This window comes from Phyllobates terribilis, unplaced genomic scaffold (assembly GCF_046119375.1).
Source record: "Phyllobates terribilis strain yellow unplaced genomic scaffold, ASM4611937v1 Scaffold_4__5_contigs__length_816908805, whole genome shotgun sequence".
Classification (NCBI taxonomy): Eukaryota; Metazoa; Chordata; class Amphibia; order Anura; family Dendrobatidae; genus Phyllobates; species Phyllobates terribilis.
This window is the reverse complement of record NW_027362764.1, coordinates 134060003-134079567: the sequence shown is the minus strand read 5'-3', so window position 1 is coordinate 134079567 and position 19565 is coordinate 134060003. Positions and strand designations below refer to the sequence as shown.

At 40.3% G+C, this 19565-nt stretch overlaps 1 protein-coding gene across 4 annotated transcripts in view; it reads left to right on the top strand.

Moving 5' to 3' along the window:
* The window catches only part of DLEC1 (DLEC1 cilia and flagella associated protein), a 217021-nt gene that overhangs the window by 161730 nt on the left and 35726 nt on the right, over positions 1-19565 (top strand). For all 4 annotated transcript variants that reach the window (XM_073677767.1, XM_073677768.1, XM_073677769.1 and 1 more), the window contains 9 exons: positions 5231-5423; positions 7168-7226; positions 11518-11692; positions 11770-11863; positions 13046-13176; positions 14850-15008; positions 15474-15613; positions 16352-16505; positions 18069-18179. In XM_073677767.1, coding sequence (XP_073533868.1) covers positions 5231-5423; positions 7168-7226; positions 11518-11692; positions 11770-11863; positions 13046-13176; positions 14850-15008; positions 15474-15613; positions 16352-16505; positions 18069-18179 — 1216 coding nt within the window. The remainder of the gene's footprint in view (positions 1-5230; positions 5424-7167; positions 7227-11517; positions 11693-11769; positions 11864-13045; positions 13177-14849; positions 15009-15473; positions 15614-16351; positions 16506-18068; positions 18180-19565) is intronic.

Here is a 19565-nt window from a genome sequence, read left to right as displayed (position 1 = left end):
CGCGTTTGGAGAGCTCCTGTTTGCCTAAACATTGGAGCTCCCCCACAAGTGACCCCATTTTGGAAACTAGACCACCCAAGGCACCTATCTAGATGCATAGTGAGCACTTGGAACCCCCAGGTGTTCACAAATTGATTCGTAAAAATGAAAAAGTGTTTTTTTTCCCACTTTTTCATTTTTATAAATCAATTTGTGAAGCACCTGGGGGTTCCAAGTGCTCACTATGCATCTAGATAGGTGCCTTGGGTGGTCTAGTTTCCAAAATGGGGTCACTTGTGGGGGAGCTTTAATGTTTAGGCACACAGGGGCTCTCCAAACACAACATGGCGTCCGCTAACAATTTGAGCCGATTTTCCATTCAATTTGTTAGCGGACACCATGTCGCGTTTGGAGAGCCCCTGATGTGCCTAAACAGTGGAGCTCCCCCACAAGTGACACCATTTTGGAAACTATACCCCTCAAGGATTTTATTAAGGGGTATAGTGAACATTTTGAACCCAGAGGTACGACACAGAATTTGATAACATTAGGTCATCATATTGAATAAGTTGTCATTAGTCTTGAGCGCAAGTGCTCGCTACTTGAGTTTGCATCGGGTACTCAGGTATGCACCATGTACTGCGTGTGCTCGAGTGACATGCTCGAGTCCCTGCCCCGCATGTTTCACGGTTATTAGACACCCAAAAAAAAACATGCGGGGATCGCTCGTGCATGGCAGGCAATCCCCGCAAAGTTTTTTTGGCCGCAAAGCATATGGGGCGGAGACTCGAGCATGTCACTCAAATACCCATGATACTCAATGCATACCAGAGCACCCGATGCAAACTCAAGTAGTGAGCACTTGCGCTCAACACTAGTCGCCATATCGTCATCTTTTTTTCTTACTTTTGAAAAAAATCCCAACCTCATCACAACCCTAACCCCAAACCTAACCCCAACCCCAGCCCTAACCGTAGCCCAACCCTAACCCTAGCACAAACCTAACCCGAGAGTTTATTTTTTACGCTGTTCCTCGTGCGGTATAAGTGAATAGACGACCTTATTCTCCGGGTCGGTGCGACTACAGCGATACCAGAATCATATGGGGTTTTTATGGTTGACAGCTGTCACACACTGAAAGACGCATTTTTGTAAAATCTAGTTTTTGCATCGCCATGTTTTGAGAGCTATAATTTTTCCAGATTTTGGCAGACAGAGTCATGTGACGGCTTGTTTTTTGCAGGATGAGTTGACGTTGTTATTGGTGCCATTTTCAGGCACGTGACATTTTGTGATCGCTTTCTATTCTGATTTTTGGGAGGCAGAATAAACAAAAACCAACAATTCAGGAATTGTTTTTTTTGTTTTTTTTTATGCCGTTCCGCGTGTGGTAAAATTGATAAGGCAGCTTTATTTTTTGGGTCAGTACGTTTACAGTGGTACCACATTTATATTGTTTTTCTATGTTTTGCACTTTTACATAATAAAAACAATTTTATAGAAAAAAATATTTTTTAGCATCGCTTTATTCTGAGAGCTATAACTTTTTTATTTTTCGGCTGATGGAGCTCTATTGCGGCTTGTTTTTTGCGGGACGAGATGACGTTTTCAGCGGTACAATTTTTATTTATATTCGTCTTTTTGATCGTGTGTTATTCCATTTTTTGTTTGGCAGTATGGTGATAAAGCATTGTTTTTTGCTTCGTTTTTTATTTTTATTTTTTACCGTGTTCACTGAAGGGGTTAACTAGTGGGGCAGTTTTATAGGTCAGGTCGTTCCGGAGGCGGAGATACCAAATATGTGTACTTTTATTGTTTTTTTTTTTTTTTTTTTATAATAATAGTTATTGATGGGTACATTATATTTTTATTTTTGGTGGATTTTTTTTTTTATTTTTTTTTTAAATAATTTTACAATTTTTTTTTTTTTTTCACTTTATGACACTTTTTACACTTTTTTACTTTGTCCCACTATGGGACTTTCACTTTTTTTTCTCTGATCGCCTGCACGGCACAGGAATGCAGCACCATCCCTGTGCCATGCAGGCTGTCAGCGCTGGACAGGGAGAAGATAGTTTGGAGGTGCACTGCGCATGTCCAAAAAATCTTCCTGCTGTCTGGTGACCCGGATGTTGTCATGACGACATCGGGTCGTCATGGCAACATCCTGGAAGCCGCGGCAGACAGCGCTGGAGGCCGGAAGAGGAGGTAAGTATCGGCGATCACCTCCCCTTGCCACCGCAATGCTGCGATCGACTGCGATCGACTTCGATCGCAGCATTGCGGGGGTTAATGTGCCGGGAGCGGTGCGGGACCGCTCCCTTCACATAGCACCGAGTGTCAGCTGTGACAATCAGCTGACACCCGGCGGCGATCGCGCCCGCACAGCTTGTGTGCGGGCGAAATCGCCAGGGCGTATAAATATGTATCTGATCCATAAGTCCCAGGGCACAGATACGTACTAATACGCCCTATGTCGTAAAGGGGTTAAAAAACATAATTAGTTTTATGTCGCCACCTTTTGAGACCTTTCATTTTTCTATTTTTCTGACGGTGGAGTTGCTGGACCTTTTGTTTTTGCATATCAAGCTGTCCTTTATTTATATAATTTTGGGGTTCATACATTGCATTATGAAAGTATTTGGCCCCTTTGAACTTTTCTACCTTTTGCCACATTTCTGGCTTCAAACATAAAGATATAAAATTCTAATTTTTTTGGGAAGAATCAACAACAAGTGTGACACAATCGTGAAGTGGAACGAAATTTATTGGATATTTTAAACTTTTTTAACAAATTAAAAGCTGAAAAGTGGGGCGTGCAATATTATTCGGCCCCTTTACTTTCAGTGCAGCAAACTCACTCCAGAAGTTCAGTGAGGATCTCTGAATGATCCAATGTTGTCCTAAATGACTGGTAATGATAAATCGAATCCACCTGTGGGTAATCAAGTCGCCGTATAAATGCACCTGCTCTGTGATAGTCTCAGGGTTCTGTTTCAAGTGCAGAGAGCATCATGAAGATGGACCCCAAAACTGGGACACCTTTTCTTATTCAATGTTTATTGGGTTGTATTCAGTAGTAATGGGCTATCATGCTTGCTTTATCATTACTCCATTCATACTCCTCAATGCAGTTATACAGTGAGGAGGAATAGGGGGCTCAGGACCTCTGTTCTTGTAACCTTTTTTGACCCCCTATGATGATACATTTATCACCCCTTCCCAAGAATGTCCATCTGAGAAAAACTCTTTTGACATTTAATGCATCTTATCTACAAGTGTAATATCCACAGGTACTGTATAGTAGTGGTTGAAAGTTTGTGAACCCTACAGAGTTTTCCATATTTCTGCATAAATGTGAAGTAAAACTACTAGTGATGAGCGAGTATGTTCGGTTAACCCTTTCGGCGAGTATACTCGTGCGAGTACTGAGTATCTTCAGCGTACTCGGTGAAATGTTTGAATCACTCCTGTGTGCATGATTTGCGACTGTTTGACAGCTTTATTACATGTGAGGAATGCGAAAGAAACTAGCATTCCTCAAATATATTAAAGCTGTCAAACAGTCGCAAATCATTCACATGGGAATGATTCAAACATATCACTGAGCACGCTGAAGATACTCAGTACTCGCCCCAGCATACTCGGCGAAAGGGTTAACCGAACATACTCTCTCATCACTAAAAACTACATAAAACTTTTCACATAGGTCCAAAAGTAGATAAAGAGAGCCAAATCAAAAAATTAGTCAAAAATACCAAGCTTTGTAATTTTTTAAATGAGGAAAATTATCCAATATCACATGTCAGTGGCAAAAGTATGTGAACCTTTGCTTTCAGTATCTGTTATAACCCCTTTGTGCAGCAATATTTGCACCTAAATGTTTCTGGTAATTGTTGATTAGTCCTGCACATCAGTTTGGAGGAATTTTAACTTATTCCTCCCTATAAAACAGCTTCTTCTCTGTCACACTGGTGGCTTTTCTCCAGTGAGCTACTCACTTCAGGTTCTACCACAACATATCTAAAGGGCTAAGGTCAGGTCTTTGACTTGATCATTCCAAAACTTTAATGTTATTCTTCTGTAACCATTCTTTTGAAGAATGACTTGTGCTTTGGGTCCTTGTCTTGCTGCCTGATCCACATTCTCTTTAGATTCAGCTCATGGACAGATGTCCTGACAATTTCCTTTAGAATTTGCAGGTATAATACAGAATTCACTGTTTCATCAATGATGACATGTTGTCCTGGCCCAGACGACTCAAAACAGGCCCAAACCATGATACTACTACCACCATGTTTCACAGATGATATTTGTTTTTTTATGCTATAATGCATTGTTTTTCTTTCTTCAAACACAAATCTTCCAATTGAACCGAAAAACGTCTATTTTAGTCTCATCCAGTCACAAATCATGGTTTCAATATCCAGGTAATCGTTAGCAAACTGCAGACCAGCAGCAATGTTCTTTTTGGAGAACAGTTCCATTATTCTTGCAATCTTGTAATGGACACCATTGATGTTAGTGTTCCCTTGTGGGTGCACTCATGAGCGTTAAAGTTAGGTAGTAGCTAATATAAGAGAAGCCTTTAGTTGCTTAGAGGTTATATTTGGTTCCTTTGTGACTTCCTGGACTATTATACACCATGCTCTTTGAGCGATTTTTGTTGGTTGACCACTCCTTGGAAGCATAATGATGGGTCTTGAATTTCCTCTAATTGTGGATTGGTGTGGTCCAAACTCTTTACATATAGTTTTGTAACATTTTCCAACCTGAAGAGCATCAATAACTTTTCTCGTGAGCTCCTGAGAAATCTCCTTTGTTTGTGCCATGATACAATTCCACAAACTTATGGTGTGAAGATCAGACTTTGATACATCCCTGTTCTTGAAATAAAGCAGCATCCACTCACCCATCATGCCTGATTGCCGTCCCATTAAATTCTACTACAAAATATCTGCTAACTATATAGGTTCACATGCTTTTGCCACTCTCAGTCATGTGATATAGGATCATTTTCTTCATTGAAAAAAATTAGTAAATTCCAATATTTTTAACTTATTTATTTGATTTGCTTCTCTTTATCTACTTTTAGAACTTGGATGGAGTTTTAGGTTAAATTTATGCAGAAATATGGAAACTTCAGTAGAGTTCACAAACTTTCAAGCATCAGTGTATATCCAGAAGGATGTGATGTGGAAATGTAATTACTAATGTGATTAAACTTATTGATTTCCCCAATTGTTCGCAGGCATGTGGAGCTTCCATTCTACTGGCAGATAGTAAAGCCACATGTAGAAACTTTACAAGCAGAGGAACCATCAGATATGGCTAATATCGAGTACAAGATAGATGAATGTACCGCATTCACTGTCAGTCCATTACAAGGCATCCTGCAGCCTCACAAGGACAATATCTTCACCGTGACTTATACTCCAACAGAGGTAGGAGGAAAGGGAGAGGAAGCAAGGAAAGTGATGCCAGGGTTATTTCATGTGGTAATGTGAAAGAGGTTGTCCACTACTTTAGTACTGATGTGTGATCGTCGGGGTCCGACATATGGCACCTCCCTCCGGCGATCAGCTGTCATCGGTGTGGGCGGCCGCCGGCTGGAAGTACTCACTTGCCAAGCTGCTCTGTCTACTTGTAGTGGCCGCTGCAGGGTACTTCACATCCACCTCATATTGATTTGAATAGGAAGCGGATGTGCAGTACCAAGCCCGGCCACTACAAGTAGACGGAGCAGCTCGGCAAGTGAGTACTTCCAGCCGGAGGCTGCTCACCCTGATAACAGCTGATCGACGAGGGTGCCAGGTGTCGGACCCCAGCCGATCAGACATTGATGCCTTATCCTTAGATAGGGCATCAATGTAAAAGTAGTCGACAACCTCTTCAACTGAAAATGGCTGTGCAAAATCATTTTCACACAAGCCTAATACAGGAACTTTTCTACACGCATATTATGGCTGCAAGTCCCAGCCCAAAGGTGTAATAATGACAAACTGTCAGCATCATGTTTGGGTCATTGCTCATGAGACGCTGGTCTAGAGTTTAAGTCTTTTTTCTTTTTATTTTTTAAGAAAAGTCCATATAAAAATGCATCTCCCAAGGATGCATGAATTTTTGACCACATTTTTATTGTATTTTCCATATAAGTTGCAGTCCAGTTCTGATTAGCATTTCAGCATAATGTACCAGGCAACAAATATGTGTGCAATAACACTAGATATCTCTGGATCACAGCCTAAATTAGTGCCACTTGTGAAATAATTGTGTCTGCTTTGCCATGACAGTGAAATATCTAGTGTCATCCAGTAGTCATGTTGCAGTGGCATTATTCGCTTTAGTAAAGAGAATCTGTCAGCTGGTTTTTGCTATCTAATCTGAGAGCCGCATGATCTAGGGCCGAGACCCTTGTTCCAGGGATGTTTCACATACTGGATTGCTTGCTGTAGTTTCAATAAAATCAGTGCTTTATTACTAGAGGAATAGTTGTCTCCTGCCATGTAGCCCCCCACCGCTGATTGGCAGCTTTCTGCTTATGCACAGTGTACACAGAAATCTACCTGTCAGTGGTGTGGGAGGGATTATACAAAGCTCAGCATTCAGAGAACTGCTAGATCTGCAGCAGAGAATACAGTGATTCTATCAAAACTGCACCAAGCAGACCAGTAAGTGACAAATCGCTAGAATCAGGGTCTCTGCCACTACATCATGCTGCTCTCAGATTACATAGCAAAAACCTGGTGACTGATTCTCTTTAATGCAAAGGAAAGTGTTGCCATTATTCGATATTACTATGAAGCTGAACTCTTTTTCACGTGGCAAGATGTTTGTAATAAGACTATTTCCAAAAGTTGATTGTTATATATTTTTTATGTATTGAATCAGTCAAATAAATTGGGTCCAAAAGTACATACATTTTAAAATAGAGAAGGTTTCTATTAGGATCAAACACTTCTTGATGTCTCTCTCTCTGCTGCAGACTCTACATATATTTTTACCTTATATTTGATATGTGGATATGTGAGATGTGTATCCATTAGGCCAGCTGCACATTGATTTTGAATTTAGTAAAACAAGCTTAGATCCAAGAGTCTAAGCTTGTAAAGGAATGCATCAAAAACTATAACCTGCTCTTCTTTCCACTTGTCCTTATACTAATGCCTTGCTTGCATTCAATTCTAGCTCACAGACTATCACAGTATTGCACAGATGATATTAAGAGATGTTCCAGCACCCCCAGGGTAAGCATATTGGTTATATTCTAATGTCAATACATGGTGCTTTTAAAATGTTTATTGCAATTAGCCCCAGCTTTTTTCACTTTTACAAGGAATAGCACAAGAAAATGGACCCCAAAAGTTTTTACCAAGTTTCTTCGGAGCGCTCTGATACTCCACATGTAGTCAGAAGTCTCTATTTGGACACACGGCAGGGCTCAGAAGGAAAGGAGCACCATTTGAATTTTGGAACATAAATTTGGTTGAAATAGATTGCAGGCGCCATGTCGCATTTACAGGGCCCCAAAGGTGCCTAAACAGCAGAACTCCCACACAAGTGACCCCATTTTGGAAACGGCACCCCTCAAGGATTTTATCCAGGGGTATAGTGAACACTTTAAACCAACAGGTGCTACACAGAATTTGATAACATTAGGTTGTCAGATTGAAAATTTTCATTTTGTTTACGAAAATGTTGCTTTGGCCCCAAATTCTTCACTTTTGCAGGTGGTAACATGAACAAGTGGACACAGTAGCTTGTTTGCCTCAAATTTGTAATTTTCACAATTGATAATAGGAGAAAACAGACCCCTATTATTTCTTACACAATTTCTCGCAAACACAATGATACCCCATATGTGGTCAAAAACTCCTGTTTGGGCACATGGCAAGGCTCGGAAAGGAAAAAGCTCTATTTGATTTTTGGAGAGTAAATTTGTCTGGAATAGATTGTGAGTGCCATGTCGCATTTGCGCAGCCCCTGACATGCGAAAACAGCAGAAACCCCACAAAAGTGATCTCATTTTGGAAACTTGACTCCTCAAGGAATTTATCTAGGGGTGTACTGAGCATTTTTAACCTATAGGTCATTCACAACATTTTATATCATTTAGATGTGAAAACAAAAAATGTAATTATTTCTGCTAAAATACTGTTTTAGCTACAAATGTATAACTTAGACATGGCATAATAAGAGAAAATTGACCCCATAATTTGTTATGCAATTTTTACCAAATGTGGCAGTGCCCCATATGTGGTTGTACACTACTGTTTGAGCTTACGGCAGGGATCGGATGGGAAGGAGCGCTACTTGGCTTTTAGAAGGCAGATTCTGTTTTAATAGATTGTGGGCTCCATTAGCTGAGCCCCTGAGGTTGCAGAACAGCAGAAACCCCCCCCAAGTGACCCCATATTGGAAACTTTATCTAGGGATGTAGTGAGTATTTTGAACCTACAGGAACTTCACAAAATTTTCTAACATTGGGACATGGAAATATGGCATTTTTGTTGGAAAAATGTAATTTTTTTATTTGCCGCAAATTTATCAGTTACACAAGGGTTAATAGGTGAAACCTGACCCCACAATTTATTGTGAAATTTCTCCTGAAATGCGGTGATGCACTATATGTCATCAGAAATTATTGTTAGGCCACACTTCAGGGCTGAGAAGGAAGGAGCTCTATTTGGCTTTTGCAGCCCTAGAATAGTATGCGAGCGACATTTGTGCAGCTCCTAAGATGCCATAACAACAGAAAGCTCCCCAGAGTGACCCCATTGTAGAAATTACACCTATCAATTAATTAATCTACAGCTGCAGTGACTATTTTGTAACATCTACACCAGGCTTTAGTCTGGAGAATTGCAAATATGCCAGTTTAGTGCCCATACATTGTGTCCCTATACAGTGTAGAGCCCCCATATATTGTAGCACCCCCATACATTGTGCCCAGCTTGTCCTTCTGGTGATATGAACGCCGTAAATTGTAAATTGGGCTCCCCCGACTACAATAATGCCAAACATGTGGCCGCTTACTGTTGTTTAGGCACATCTGCCTCATAGGTCAGTGGTTCCATCAGGGTTTTCGTCTGAATAGCATTTTTTGGGAATCTACACGGAAACCCTGACGTAAGAGCTCAGCGGAGAGCGCAGGATAAATGTGACCCGAGCCTTATTCCGATTTCTAGGATGCAGAATAAACAAATAGACAACAGTACAAGAATAGTTCTTATTTTTAGTTTTGCGCTGTTCACTTTGTGGTATAATTGATAAGACGTCTTTATTCTTCGGGTCGGTGTGATTATATTGTTTTTTTTGCGCAGTTCACCGTGCTGTATAAGTGATAAGACCAATTTGTCTGTCGAGTCTGTACGATTGCAGCGATACCAGATTTATATCTTTTTTTTTATGCTTTGCTTCTTTTACACACTGAAAACAATATTTTACAAAAATGAATTTGTTTTTGCATCGTCATATTCTGAGAGCTGTAACTTTTTTTTTTTTCCCGATTGAGTCTTATTAGGGCTTGATATTTGCAGGATGTTTTGATATTTTCATTTGTACCATTTTTTTTTACATATGACTTCTTGATTGCTTTTTATTCAGTTTTTGTGTTTATCAGTATGATGAAAAAGTGACATTTTTGTCCTGTTTTTTATTATTTTTTTTACAATGTTAGCGGTATGGAACAAATAACATGACAGTTTTAGGCTAAGTGCCCACGATGCAGAAATGCTGCATATTTTTTCCCCATCTCCCTGGCAGGAAAAATGCATGCGGATTTTACATGCGTTTTTCCCGCCAGATAGAATCGTTTGTCAAGCGTTTTTGCATGCATTTCTGCATGCAGGTTATCAAGCGCTTTTCCAAGCGATTTTATCATCACTTGGAAAAGTGCTTGACAACTTGGTCACACTATATAAATCCATGCAACCGGCATGGATTTATATAGTGTGACCAAGTTAATAGTTAAAAAAAATAATAGAAATGGTAAAAAATAAACATTATACTCACCTTCCGATGTCCCCCGGTCTCGTGTACGATGCGTCCGGTCTCTTGTACGGCTCACGGTGGTGTAAAAGGACCTTTCATGACGTCATTTATTCATGTGACAGGTCACGCGACTGCCGACGTCAGCAGTTACGTGACCTGTCACATGACTAAATGACGTCATGGAAGGTCCTTTTAGACCATTGCGAGCCGCCAGGGAGCCGGGACGCATCGCTAAGGAGACCGTGGGCCATCAGAAGGAGAGTATAATGTATATTTTTTATTTTAAATTCTTTTTTTAACAGGTACTATGGTACCGGGGTCTGGAGGAGAGTCTCCTCTTCTCCAAACCCGGGAACCATCCGCACATTGAATCGCTTAATATCCACACGTGCACATGTAGTCATGGGGATATTAATCAATTCAATGCAAGTCAATGGCGGCAATTACGCTGCGTGTCCGCAAAATTAATGGACAAGCTGCGGATTTTTCTGCAATGATAATCCGCAGCGGAAATTTCCGCAGCATGTACACAGCACATACGGATTATCATTGGGGACCATGGGGCACGTATTACCAAGCATTTTTTATGCGTTTTCGCTGCGGAAATTCTGCAGCAAAACGTTTGAAAAACGCATCGTGGGCACGCAACCTTGTAGTTTGGCTTGTTCCAGATGTGGGAATACCTATTATGTGTACAATTTTTGTTTAGTTTTGTTTTAATGCAAACGCTGCGTTTTTAGTGGCAAAGCGGCTTTTCGTGATATGTATGCACTTTTTGTGTGTGTTTTTTTAACTTTTTTTTTTACACATTTTATTCCACTTTTTTTTACTTTTTTCACTTAGTCCTGCTGTCGAACATGTATAATTTACCCTTATGCATTGCAGTATTCGTGTACTGCAGTGACTGAGACCTGTCAGTGTCTCACTGACTGTGCCTGTTAGACTTTGCTAATAGCTGGGTCTAACAGGTCACCGCACTCTGGGGTCAACAGGTGACCTTAGGGTACCGTTGCAGCGATTGGTACCCGCGATTACGATCACAGGGGGTCGATCCTGTCAAAGGGGGTTGTTTAACCCCCATTTTAACTGCTTAGATGCATCTGTCACAATTGATGCCGTATTTAAGAAGTTAATCACCTCCGATTGGTTCCAAAAGTGGTCAAGGTTGATGCTGCAGGTGGTTGTCATTCGAGTGATTTGCGCCCGCTTGGGGCGCTATTCACTTATTCTTGAGCGCCTTATTCATGGCGCTGATGAATAAAACCCCTTAACGGCCGCCGTTAAGAGGCGCAATGGTGGCATTAAGGGTTTAATTATTCTTTTTACAAACAACATCAATTTTTAGATAATGAAAAAGTTGGGGTGAAAATAAACCCGTTTAATCCAAATCAAAAGGCATCTGATAATGCAATAACTTTGATCTGTACAAAATATTTGTAATAATGTAATTGCCTTTGTAGTTGCTTGTATAGAACCTATAATAAATGTTACCATAAGCGAGGAGATTGTAGCAGTGAATAAACATATCTTACTTTTTCTACTCAGCACAGAGCAGCATCCATCCAGCTTCACTGAGCTGGACCCTGCAATACAAGATGTGATCGTCATTGACCTTGATGTTAAAGGCACCGCTGAGCCTTTCTATATACTCTTGGAGCCATATGCGGTCATCTTTTCTGGTGAAAGCTTTACTGGCACGGCTATGAGAAAACAGTTTAAGGTCAGTATTAGATCTGTAAAAATAATAATTTAGCATATTCGTACCATGATTTAACTTCTCGTTTTTCCTTCTTGTAGATGTGGAATAACAGCAAATCCACAATCCATTTTGAGTGGGAAAACATCTCAACACCAAATATTATTCAGATTGAACCGCACTCTGGAAACATTGGTACTCGTGTATTGTCCTTTTTCCATGTGTGATATCATGCATTGTACTTACAGTATGAGAAATTGCCTGACCTGTTACGGCCAATACGGTTTCTGAACTGATATATTTTTTCTCAATCCAGTGTAACCAGAGATCCCCCTGATCCCTTCCCTGAAATAAAAAACTCCACCACAAGTTATCTGTTGGAAATATTTTGGCCACAGCTTCCATTTATTAACAAACAACAAATAACAATAACATAAATATATATATATATGAATAAATGGAGGGAGGGTTCTTGGAGCTAATAGATCTGGCTTTAAATAACTCAAAAATTAAACCGCCATTTTACCCTCAGCCGTTCAGCACCAGCTCGAGGGCACCAAAACTTCCACATTCCGTGGAAGACCAACCAACAAATTGCTCCGAGGTAAAACCCCGTCCAGAGCCCATAACCGACTGCCAGATAACCCCCACTCAATTTAAACCAACTCCAAGAACCCCACCCCCCCCGCCACTGTGACAAATGGAAACAAAGCAGAAAACACATGCATACGCCCCATTTTTTTTTTTTTGGACTTGCCTAAAAAAACATCTTCAACAAGAGGGAGGGAGGGTGGGTAACTCTCTCCGTTGTTCCTAAGGGAATGGCAGTTTTCCCGCACTTTTCCTTATATATACCCCCCCTTCTTCACTACCCGCCCCCCTGCTTCCCATTACCCAATCCCCAACCTGCTCCATTCAAACTACGAGACCTGGGAGGGGAATGAAACCTCCAGGCCAACCCCGGTCATGGGTGGCTTCCCCCTACCTCTGCTGTCTCCAGCCCCCTCCTTTACATGAAATATGGGACATAATTGGATATGCACCATGGTAAGGTGACTAACCAGTTATGATGTAAGAGGATGAAAGCAACTAAAAGCCTCACAGTGACTCTGAAGTCCCCAGATTTCAAAAATAGGATGATTATTCCAGAATGTTGAAAAAGTCCATGAAAATCCCATGAAAAAATCATTTAGAACTTTTGGTGTATTTTTGCATAAAAGGCCAGAGAGTCTTTGGTTTTAATCTACACAAACATTTACCTTTTGTTGAAATGGTATCCTGTAGCCATTGTTATGCAGCTTGTATGTATAGGTCTTATCCTGGGTCTTCATATTTGATTTTTGCTCCCGAGTAGCTGACATAGAAATGTCTTTTCAGAACGTGGTGAATTCTGTGAATTTGAATTGATGTTCACTGGACTGAAAATTGGATTCACCAGTGAGAATGTGAATTGTCACATACTACACTCTTCTGAGCCGGTGGTTTTGCACGTGGAGGCCACATTTAAGGTTTGTTGTTGTCCATTGTACTATTCATCTGGCATATTACACATAACTGTGCTAAACTAATATGTACACTTGATAAAACATTCACTTTTTTATTTGTTGTCCCTTAGTATCCAACAGTTCAGTTTTGCTATTGCAGTATATATGTCGTAGGCTGTGGGAAAGCTCAGGATTTACCATGAATGTATCCACAGAACCCCACTGACTCAGCCTATTCCAAAAGAATGTATTTTGGCATATGTTGGCATCTTTTTTTCACTGGAATATTGTGGTAGACTTTGCTTTTCCATGCTGAAACATATACTAAAAATATGGATACCGTGCAATATACAATATTTACCGCATGCTACTCCCTAATGGTATAGTCAAAAAGTGGCTGAAATGTCATTAGCGCAGTCTTAAAGAGCAATAGCTACATAAACCTGACTCATACCTCCAGATCGAAGTGTCACATATATTAATTATACTATAGTGATCACTGTGACATACAATGAGAAGATGCTGTAGATCGGTGGCGAGCCGGGTCACTGATGACTCAAAGAACTGCTCCCTGCATAAGCGCACAGACAGAATGATATACAGGTTTAAAGGGAATCTGTCAGCAGGACTTCACCTCCAAACTTGTCTTTCAAAGACAAGTCCAGCAATACCTTTACATGGCAAATCTGTTCCTCCATTACTGAGAAATAGCAAATGGCTATGGTGGATCTGAAGACTGCGTCACTCCAGCTCTGTTCCCAGCCCAGTGCCACCTCCTCCTTCTCCAGTCTCTATGCTGTGCGACTTCAAGCAAAGGGGCCGTCAGTCAAGCAGGAAATTTCAGTGTGGGTTGGTGAATGGAGCTGGAGTGACAGAGGCTTCAGATCTACCCGAGCTTTTACATATCAATTCAAACTCTGATTTCTCAGTAATGGATGAACGTACTGTCCATGTAAAGGTATTGCTGGACTTGTCTTTGAAAAAGCTACATACACAAATATATAGGTAGGGGTGTGAGATCCTGTTGACAGATTCCCTTCAGTAGTAAGAATACGGGTCTGTACACCTCTCTCTGTGCTTACGCTCATGTTGGAGTTGAGAGGTGAACGCTTTTGAGCATTCTTTTAAGCCAATGGTGAGGAGGTCTCAGGACCAAGACCCCACTGCTCTGCAGCATGTATGGAGTGGAATAGCATATACAAAATGTAAAATGATTGATACCCTTTAACCATGACACATTGTGTTCTATCTATACCATTTATGCAAGCACATGATTTCATAAAAAATACCTCTGTCATTTTTTTAACAATGTCTACCATTTAAATTGTTTATTGGTTGTGTTGAGCGAGTATGTTCTGTTCTGAGTACGCTCGGGCCGAGCTCCGAGTATTTACAGCTGCTCAGTAATATGGTTGAATCGCTCCCGTGTGCATGATTTGCAACTGTTTGACAGCTTTATTACATGTGAGGAATGTGTAAGAAATAGACATTCCTCACATGTATTAAAACTGTCAAACAGTTGCAAATCATGCACACGGGAGCGATTCAAACATATCACCGAGCAGCTGTAAATACTCGGAGCTCGGCCCGAGCGTACTCTGCGAAAGGGTTAATAGAACATACTCGCTCATCACTATTTATTGGGTTTAACTTCAAAAAATGTAGAATCAGAACATCTTGCTTCTTTTCCATTGCAGGGACCACTGATAGATATCACAATTCCATCACTTGACCTGGGGCTTATCAAACTGGGTAATAAAACGCTCAGCAAATTTACTATTGAGAACATGAGTTCCTTGGCAGCAAAGTGGAAGATTCAAGAGAGTAAAGCTTGTATAGATGCAAGAGGAGAGGAGGTAAGCTTCTCTATTAGGCCAGAACATCTCTGTAACAGAATAGAGGCGTCGTGTGGTGGCACGTGGCACGTCTGTGGCTCTGTAGTATACAGCTGTAGGGATCTAGGTGACACTTTTCAGCCCGTGTGCATGGGGCCTGATGACACTCTCCATATGGCTCATGCCCTTATTCAGATTTTACATCACACCACCAAAGTTTCATGCATTTGGCTGCAGCATGCAGGATTTTTTTTCCTGGTCTACTCCTATATTTATATCTTATAACAAATTTTATGAAACCCGAGAATAAAGAAAATGCGCGACCTTTAGGCAATGAATTACTTGTTGAATCCCATGAGGTTCTACTCCTTAATCTCCATTCTTAGTGCACGTCAAACATGTACAAGTCTTTCCGCTGAACCTGTGGACGATATCTATTTTCTCTTCTAAATGGAAATAACACATTTATAATTGTCTTTTTCATAGGAATCAAGATTTTCCATTTCTCCAGAGAGTGGCGTGCTGCCACCTCTAGGTACCCGGGAGGTGTCTGTGGTATTTAAGCCATTGACGTGTCAGAGGTTGGAGACTGTGCTGGAGCTGGAAGTAGAAAATGGGGAAGGAAGGTAAGAATTAAAGACTTAGTAGAGGTCACCAATTTCTTGGATTTAATAGCCTGCACTAATGTGCTAAGCACTGTCAATATTTCACCAATGTGGGAGTTAAGGTCTACCTGTCATAGCACACATAGTCTCTAAGAACACATTCTATTGCTTTCCGCATCCCACACAAGGTCAAAATGCTTTTGTGCATTTACCAGTCGAATTTTCCAAGAACTGTCCCGCTTCTCATGCTCTGGCATTGGCCATACACTCTGTTTTTGAAGTGGGCGATTTTTCTTCACCCTCAGTCTTCCAGCACTATATGCGCTGTAACGTTGTTTCCAGCATTCATCGCTCTTGCCATTTCCAATGACTTTCCTGCTCTGAACTGGAAGCCTGCTTGTAGTTTGACAAACAGATGAGTAGCAGCAGAGAGACAAAAACTTATCTGCACTTGTAATCCGTCTCTGCTGCTAGTGAGGGATTACACCTTCCAATAAGCAGTAGATAGCAAGTTACACAAATGAGATGGCGCCTAGTGACTGGCACATTGGAGCAATTTTTCATGGGTAATAAATAATTTTTAAATAAAGTGATTTTTAGATTGTCTATTTAGCATTTTTTTTAGCAAAGACATGGAGTTATCTGAAAGTGCAGTGACTATACTTTCCATTTTGCGCAATGTATTCTATCTTTGTCGTTTTAGCTGAAATTTCCAGGTGAGTTGTCTACTGGTTGTTTTACCTGGTCCATTTGTTCTAGCTATCTTGCTGTCACGGCGGATGTCCAGGTGCCCCAGGTTTGCCTTCTGTCCAGTTCCTTGGTGTTCAATGAGATCTATGTAGGAGTCCAATCACAGTCAACTATAAAAATGTATAACCAGGGAAAGCTCCCAGCAAAGTTTTCTTGGCAAGAGGTAAATCATTTTTTCTTTTTATTATAACACTCAATATACTAAAACAGAAGTCTACATGTAGGAGTCAGGTCAGAAATAGGGCTGTAAATCCATGTGGACCAGACCGAAAGTGCAGAGTTGTCTCTGTACTTCCATGTCAGTTCAGATATGTGACCTATGCAGCCAATCACTGACTGCAGCAGTGATCACTGTGCCGCTACAGTCAGTGATTGTCTATAGTGGTCACCTGCCCATCCAGACCAAGCATGAAATACAGAGATTGTTGAGGGACTCAGGAAGCTTGGAACAAGAGTGCTAGGGGAAAAGTAATGTAAGAGTTCATTATTGTATTTATTTTACAGCATTTTTAACTTTTTATTTTAATTGTGAGTAGCCGGTATTGCCTTTGATATTAGCTTTAGCTAGAACACTACATTTACAGTAAATAATTGTAGATGTTTATCTTAACCCCTCCATCGTACATGTTTGATGCATGTCAGGTGCGGGTGTATGGAGCAGAAGCTGCACCACACATGACGTGTGACAACGGGGCCTGCTGAAGGCCACCATGACTACCATATAGAATATAGAATAACTGATCAAATTATTGCAAGTTCAAGTGCCCTAGGAGGGAAAAAAAGAGAAAAATATATATATATAAAAAAAGTACTGTATATAAAAAATAATAGAAGTTTGAATCACACCAATCTTCCATTAACAATAAAGAAATAAACAAAATACTCATGTTTGGTATGACCACAACCGCAAAAATCTAATCTAACAAAATATAAAATCATTTAATGCTTGACAGTAATGCTGTAAAACTAATAAACCCAAAAAATCGAAATGCTAGAATTGCTGTTTTTTGATCCCTGCACCTCCCCCATAAAAATGGCATAAATAAGGGACCTCAAATGGTATCAACAAAAACATCAGCTTCCCATGAAAAAAACAAGACCTCACATAGATTCATCCATGGAAAAGTTAAAAAGTTACAGAACTCAGAAAAAGGCGTCACAAACCAATTTTTTTCTCCTTTTCTTTTTTTTTTTTTTTTACAAATGTTGGATTTTTTTTCAACTACTAAACTATAAAAAGAACTTCATAAGTTTGTACTCTCTGTAATCGCACTGTCGCGGAGAGTTATGTCACTAAATAATCCTTAGCGCACACTGAATATTATAAAACAAAATTCAAAATTTCAACGCTCTTGGAATTTTTTATTTTTTTCATGTATTTTAAGATATTGGTAAAATGAATGGTGTAATTTCAAAACTATAACTCACCCTGCAAAAAATAAGCCTTAAGTTGGCTATGTAAAAAAAACTATATATATATATATATATATATATATATATATATATATATATATAGCTCCTGGAAAAGAGACAGGAAAAAAGTGAAAGTGCAAAAATGAAAATAGGCCATGGCGAGAAGGGGTTAAAAATATGAGTAATGCAAGAAATACAAAATGTTTTACAGACTTTTCACATGTTGAAGCGGAACTGTGATACTTTAGGTGAAAATAGTACATGTTGTCTATATACAGTAACTGTTTCATCAAATGACTTCTATTTTCTGCAGTTTCCAGCGAGCCATCCTGCCGCTTGGTCAGTCTCCGTATCTCCAACGAATGGCTTGTTAGGACCTAATGAAGAGGCTGAAATGTGTGTGATGCTGGAAAGCTATTCAGTGGTAGGTAACCATCCTTGTTCTTCACAGGTTGACAGTAACTTTTGCAGCAGCTGCCTGACACTGAGTGATCATCTAACCAGTTATAGTTCAACTGATAAACATAGTTACATAGTTAGCAAAATTGAAAAAAAGACACATCCATCAGGTTCAATTGGGGGTGGGATAAAGAGAATGGGGTGTAGGTGTAACCATAATTCATGATCCAGTCTGCCCTAAAGATCAGGTTTTTTTCTTCTGATTCCTAGTGTCCATCAACTTGATCAACATTCAGAAGTACTTTACACATGAATTAGTGTATAACAAATGAGAACAGAGCAAAAAGGTACCTCAGCACGCTTATTTAGGGGGGTCGCAGGCAGATTATTCGTCCCGGGCGCTGCCACCAGGAGGGAGCCATTGGGCCACCTGATGCGGCTGTTTGAGATGGCTTCCCGATGACTGCATTTTGCCGCCCGTGTAGTGGGAATCAGCCATTCTCTAAGTTTGTCACCAGCAATCAATTGTACTCGCGTCTTTCAGGCATGAGTACAATTGAAGCCCTGACCACTGTCACTTCCAGGTTAGGGAGATGTCAGCAGCGTGATCAGATCATCTGATCAATGCTGGTGACGTTACTCTTCAGTGGCGTATAGCAGCGAAGAACGTTGATGGTACAGTGGGTACGGAAAGTATTCAGATCCCTTTAAATTTTTCACTCTTTGTTTCATTGCAGCATTTGGTAAATTCTAAAAAGTTCATTTTTTTCTCATTAAAGTACACTCTGCACCCCATCTTGACTGAAAAAAAACAGAAATGTAGAAATTTTTACAAATTTATTAAAAAAGAAAAACTGAAATCTCACATGGTCATAAGTATTCAGACCCTTTGCTCAGACACTAATATTTAAGTCACATGCTGTCCATTTCCTTGTGATCCTCCTTGAGATGGTTCTACTCCTTCATTGGAGTCCAGCTGTGTTTAATTAAACTGATAGAACTTGATTTGGAAAGGCACACACCTGTCTATATAAGACCTCACTGCTCACATTTCTTTTTTTCAGTCAAGATGGGGTGCAGAGTGTACTTAATGAGAAAAAAATGAACTTTTTAGAATTTACCAAATGGCTGCAATGAAACAAAGAGTGAAAAATATAAAGGGGTCTGAATACTTTCCGTATCCACTGTATGTGCTCCAATGGAGGACAATATGGGGACAATGTGTGGGGAAACAGTATGGGAAATTGGGTGGAATGAGTGCTGAAACAGTATGGGGAGGTGGATGTATGAGGAGACACTATGATGAGCGAGGAGGGGGGAATGTGCAGACTAAGTATAGGCAGCGAGAGGAGAAGTGAGGAAACAGTATAAGAAGTGAGGGAATGCGTGTGGAAACAGTATGTTGACCGAG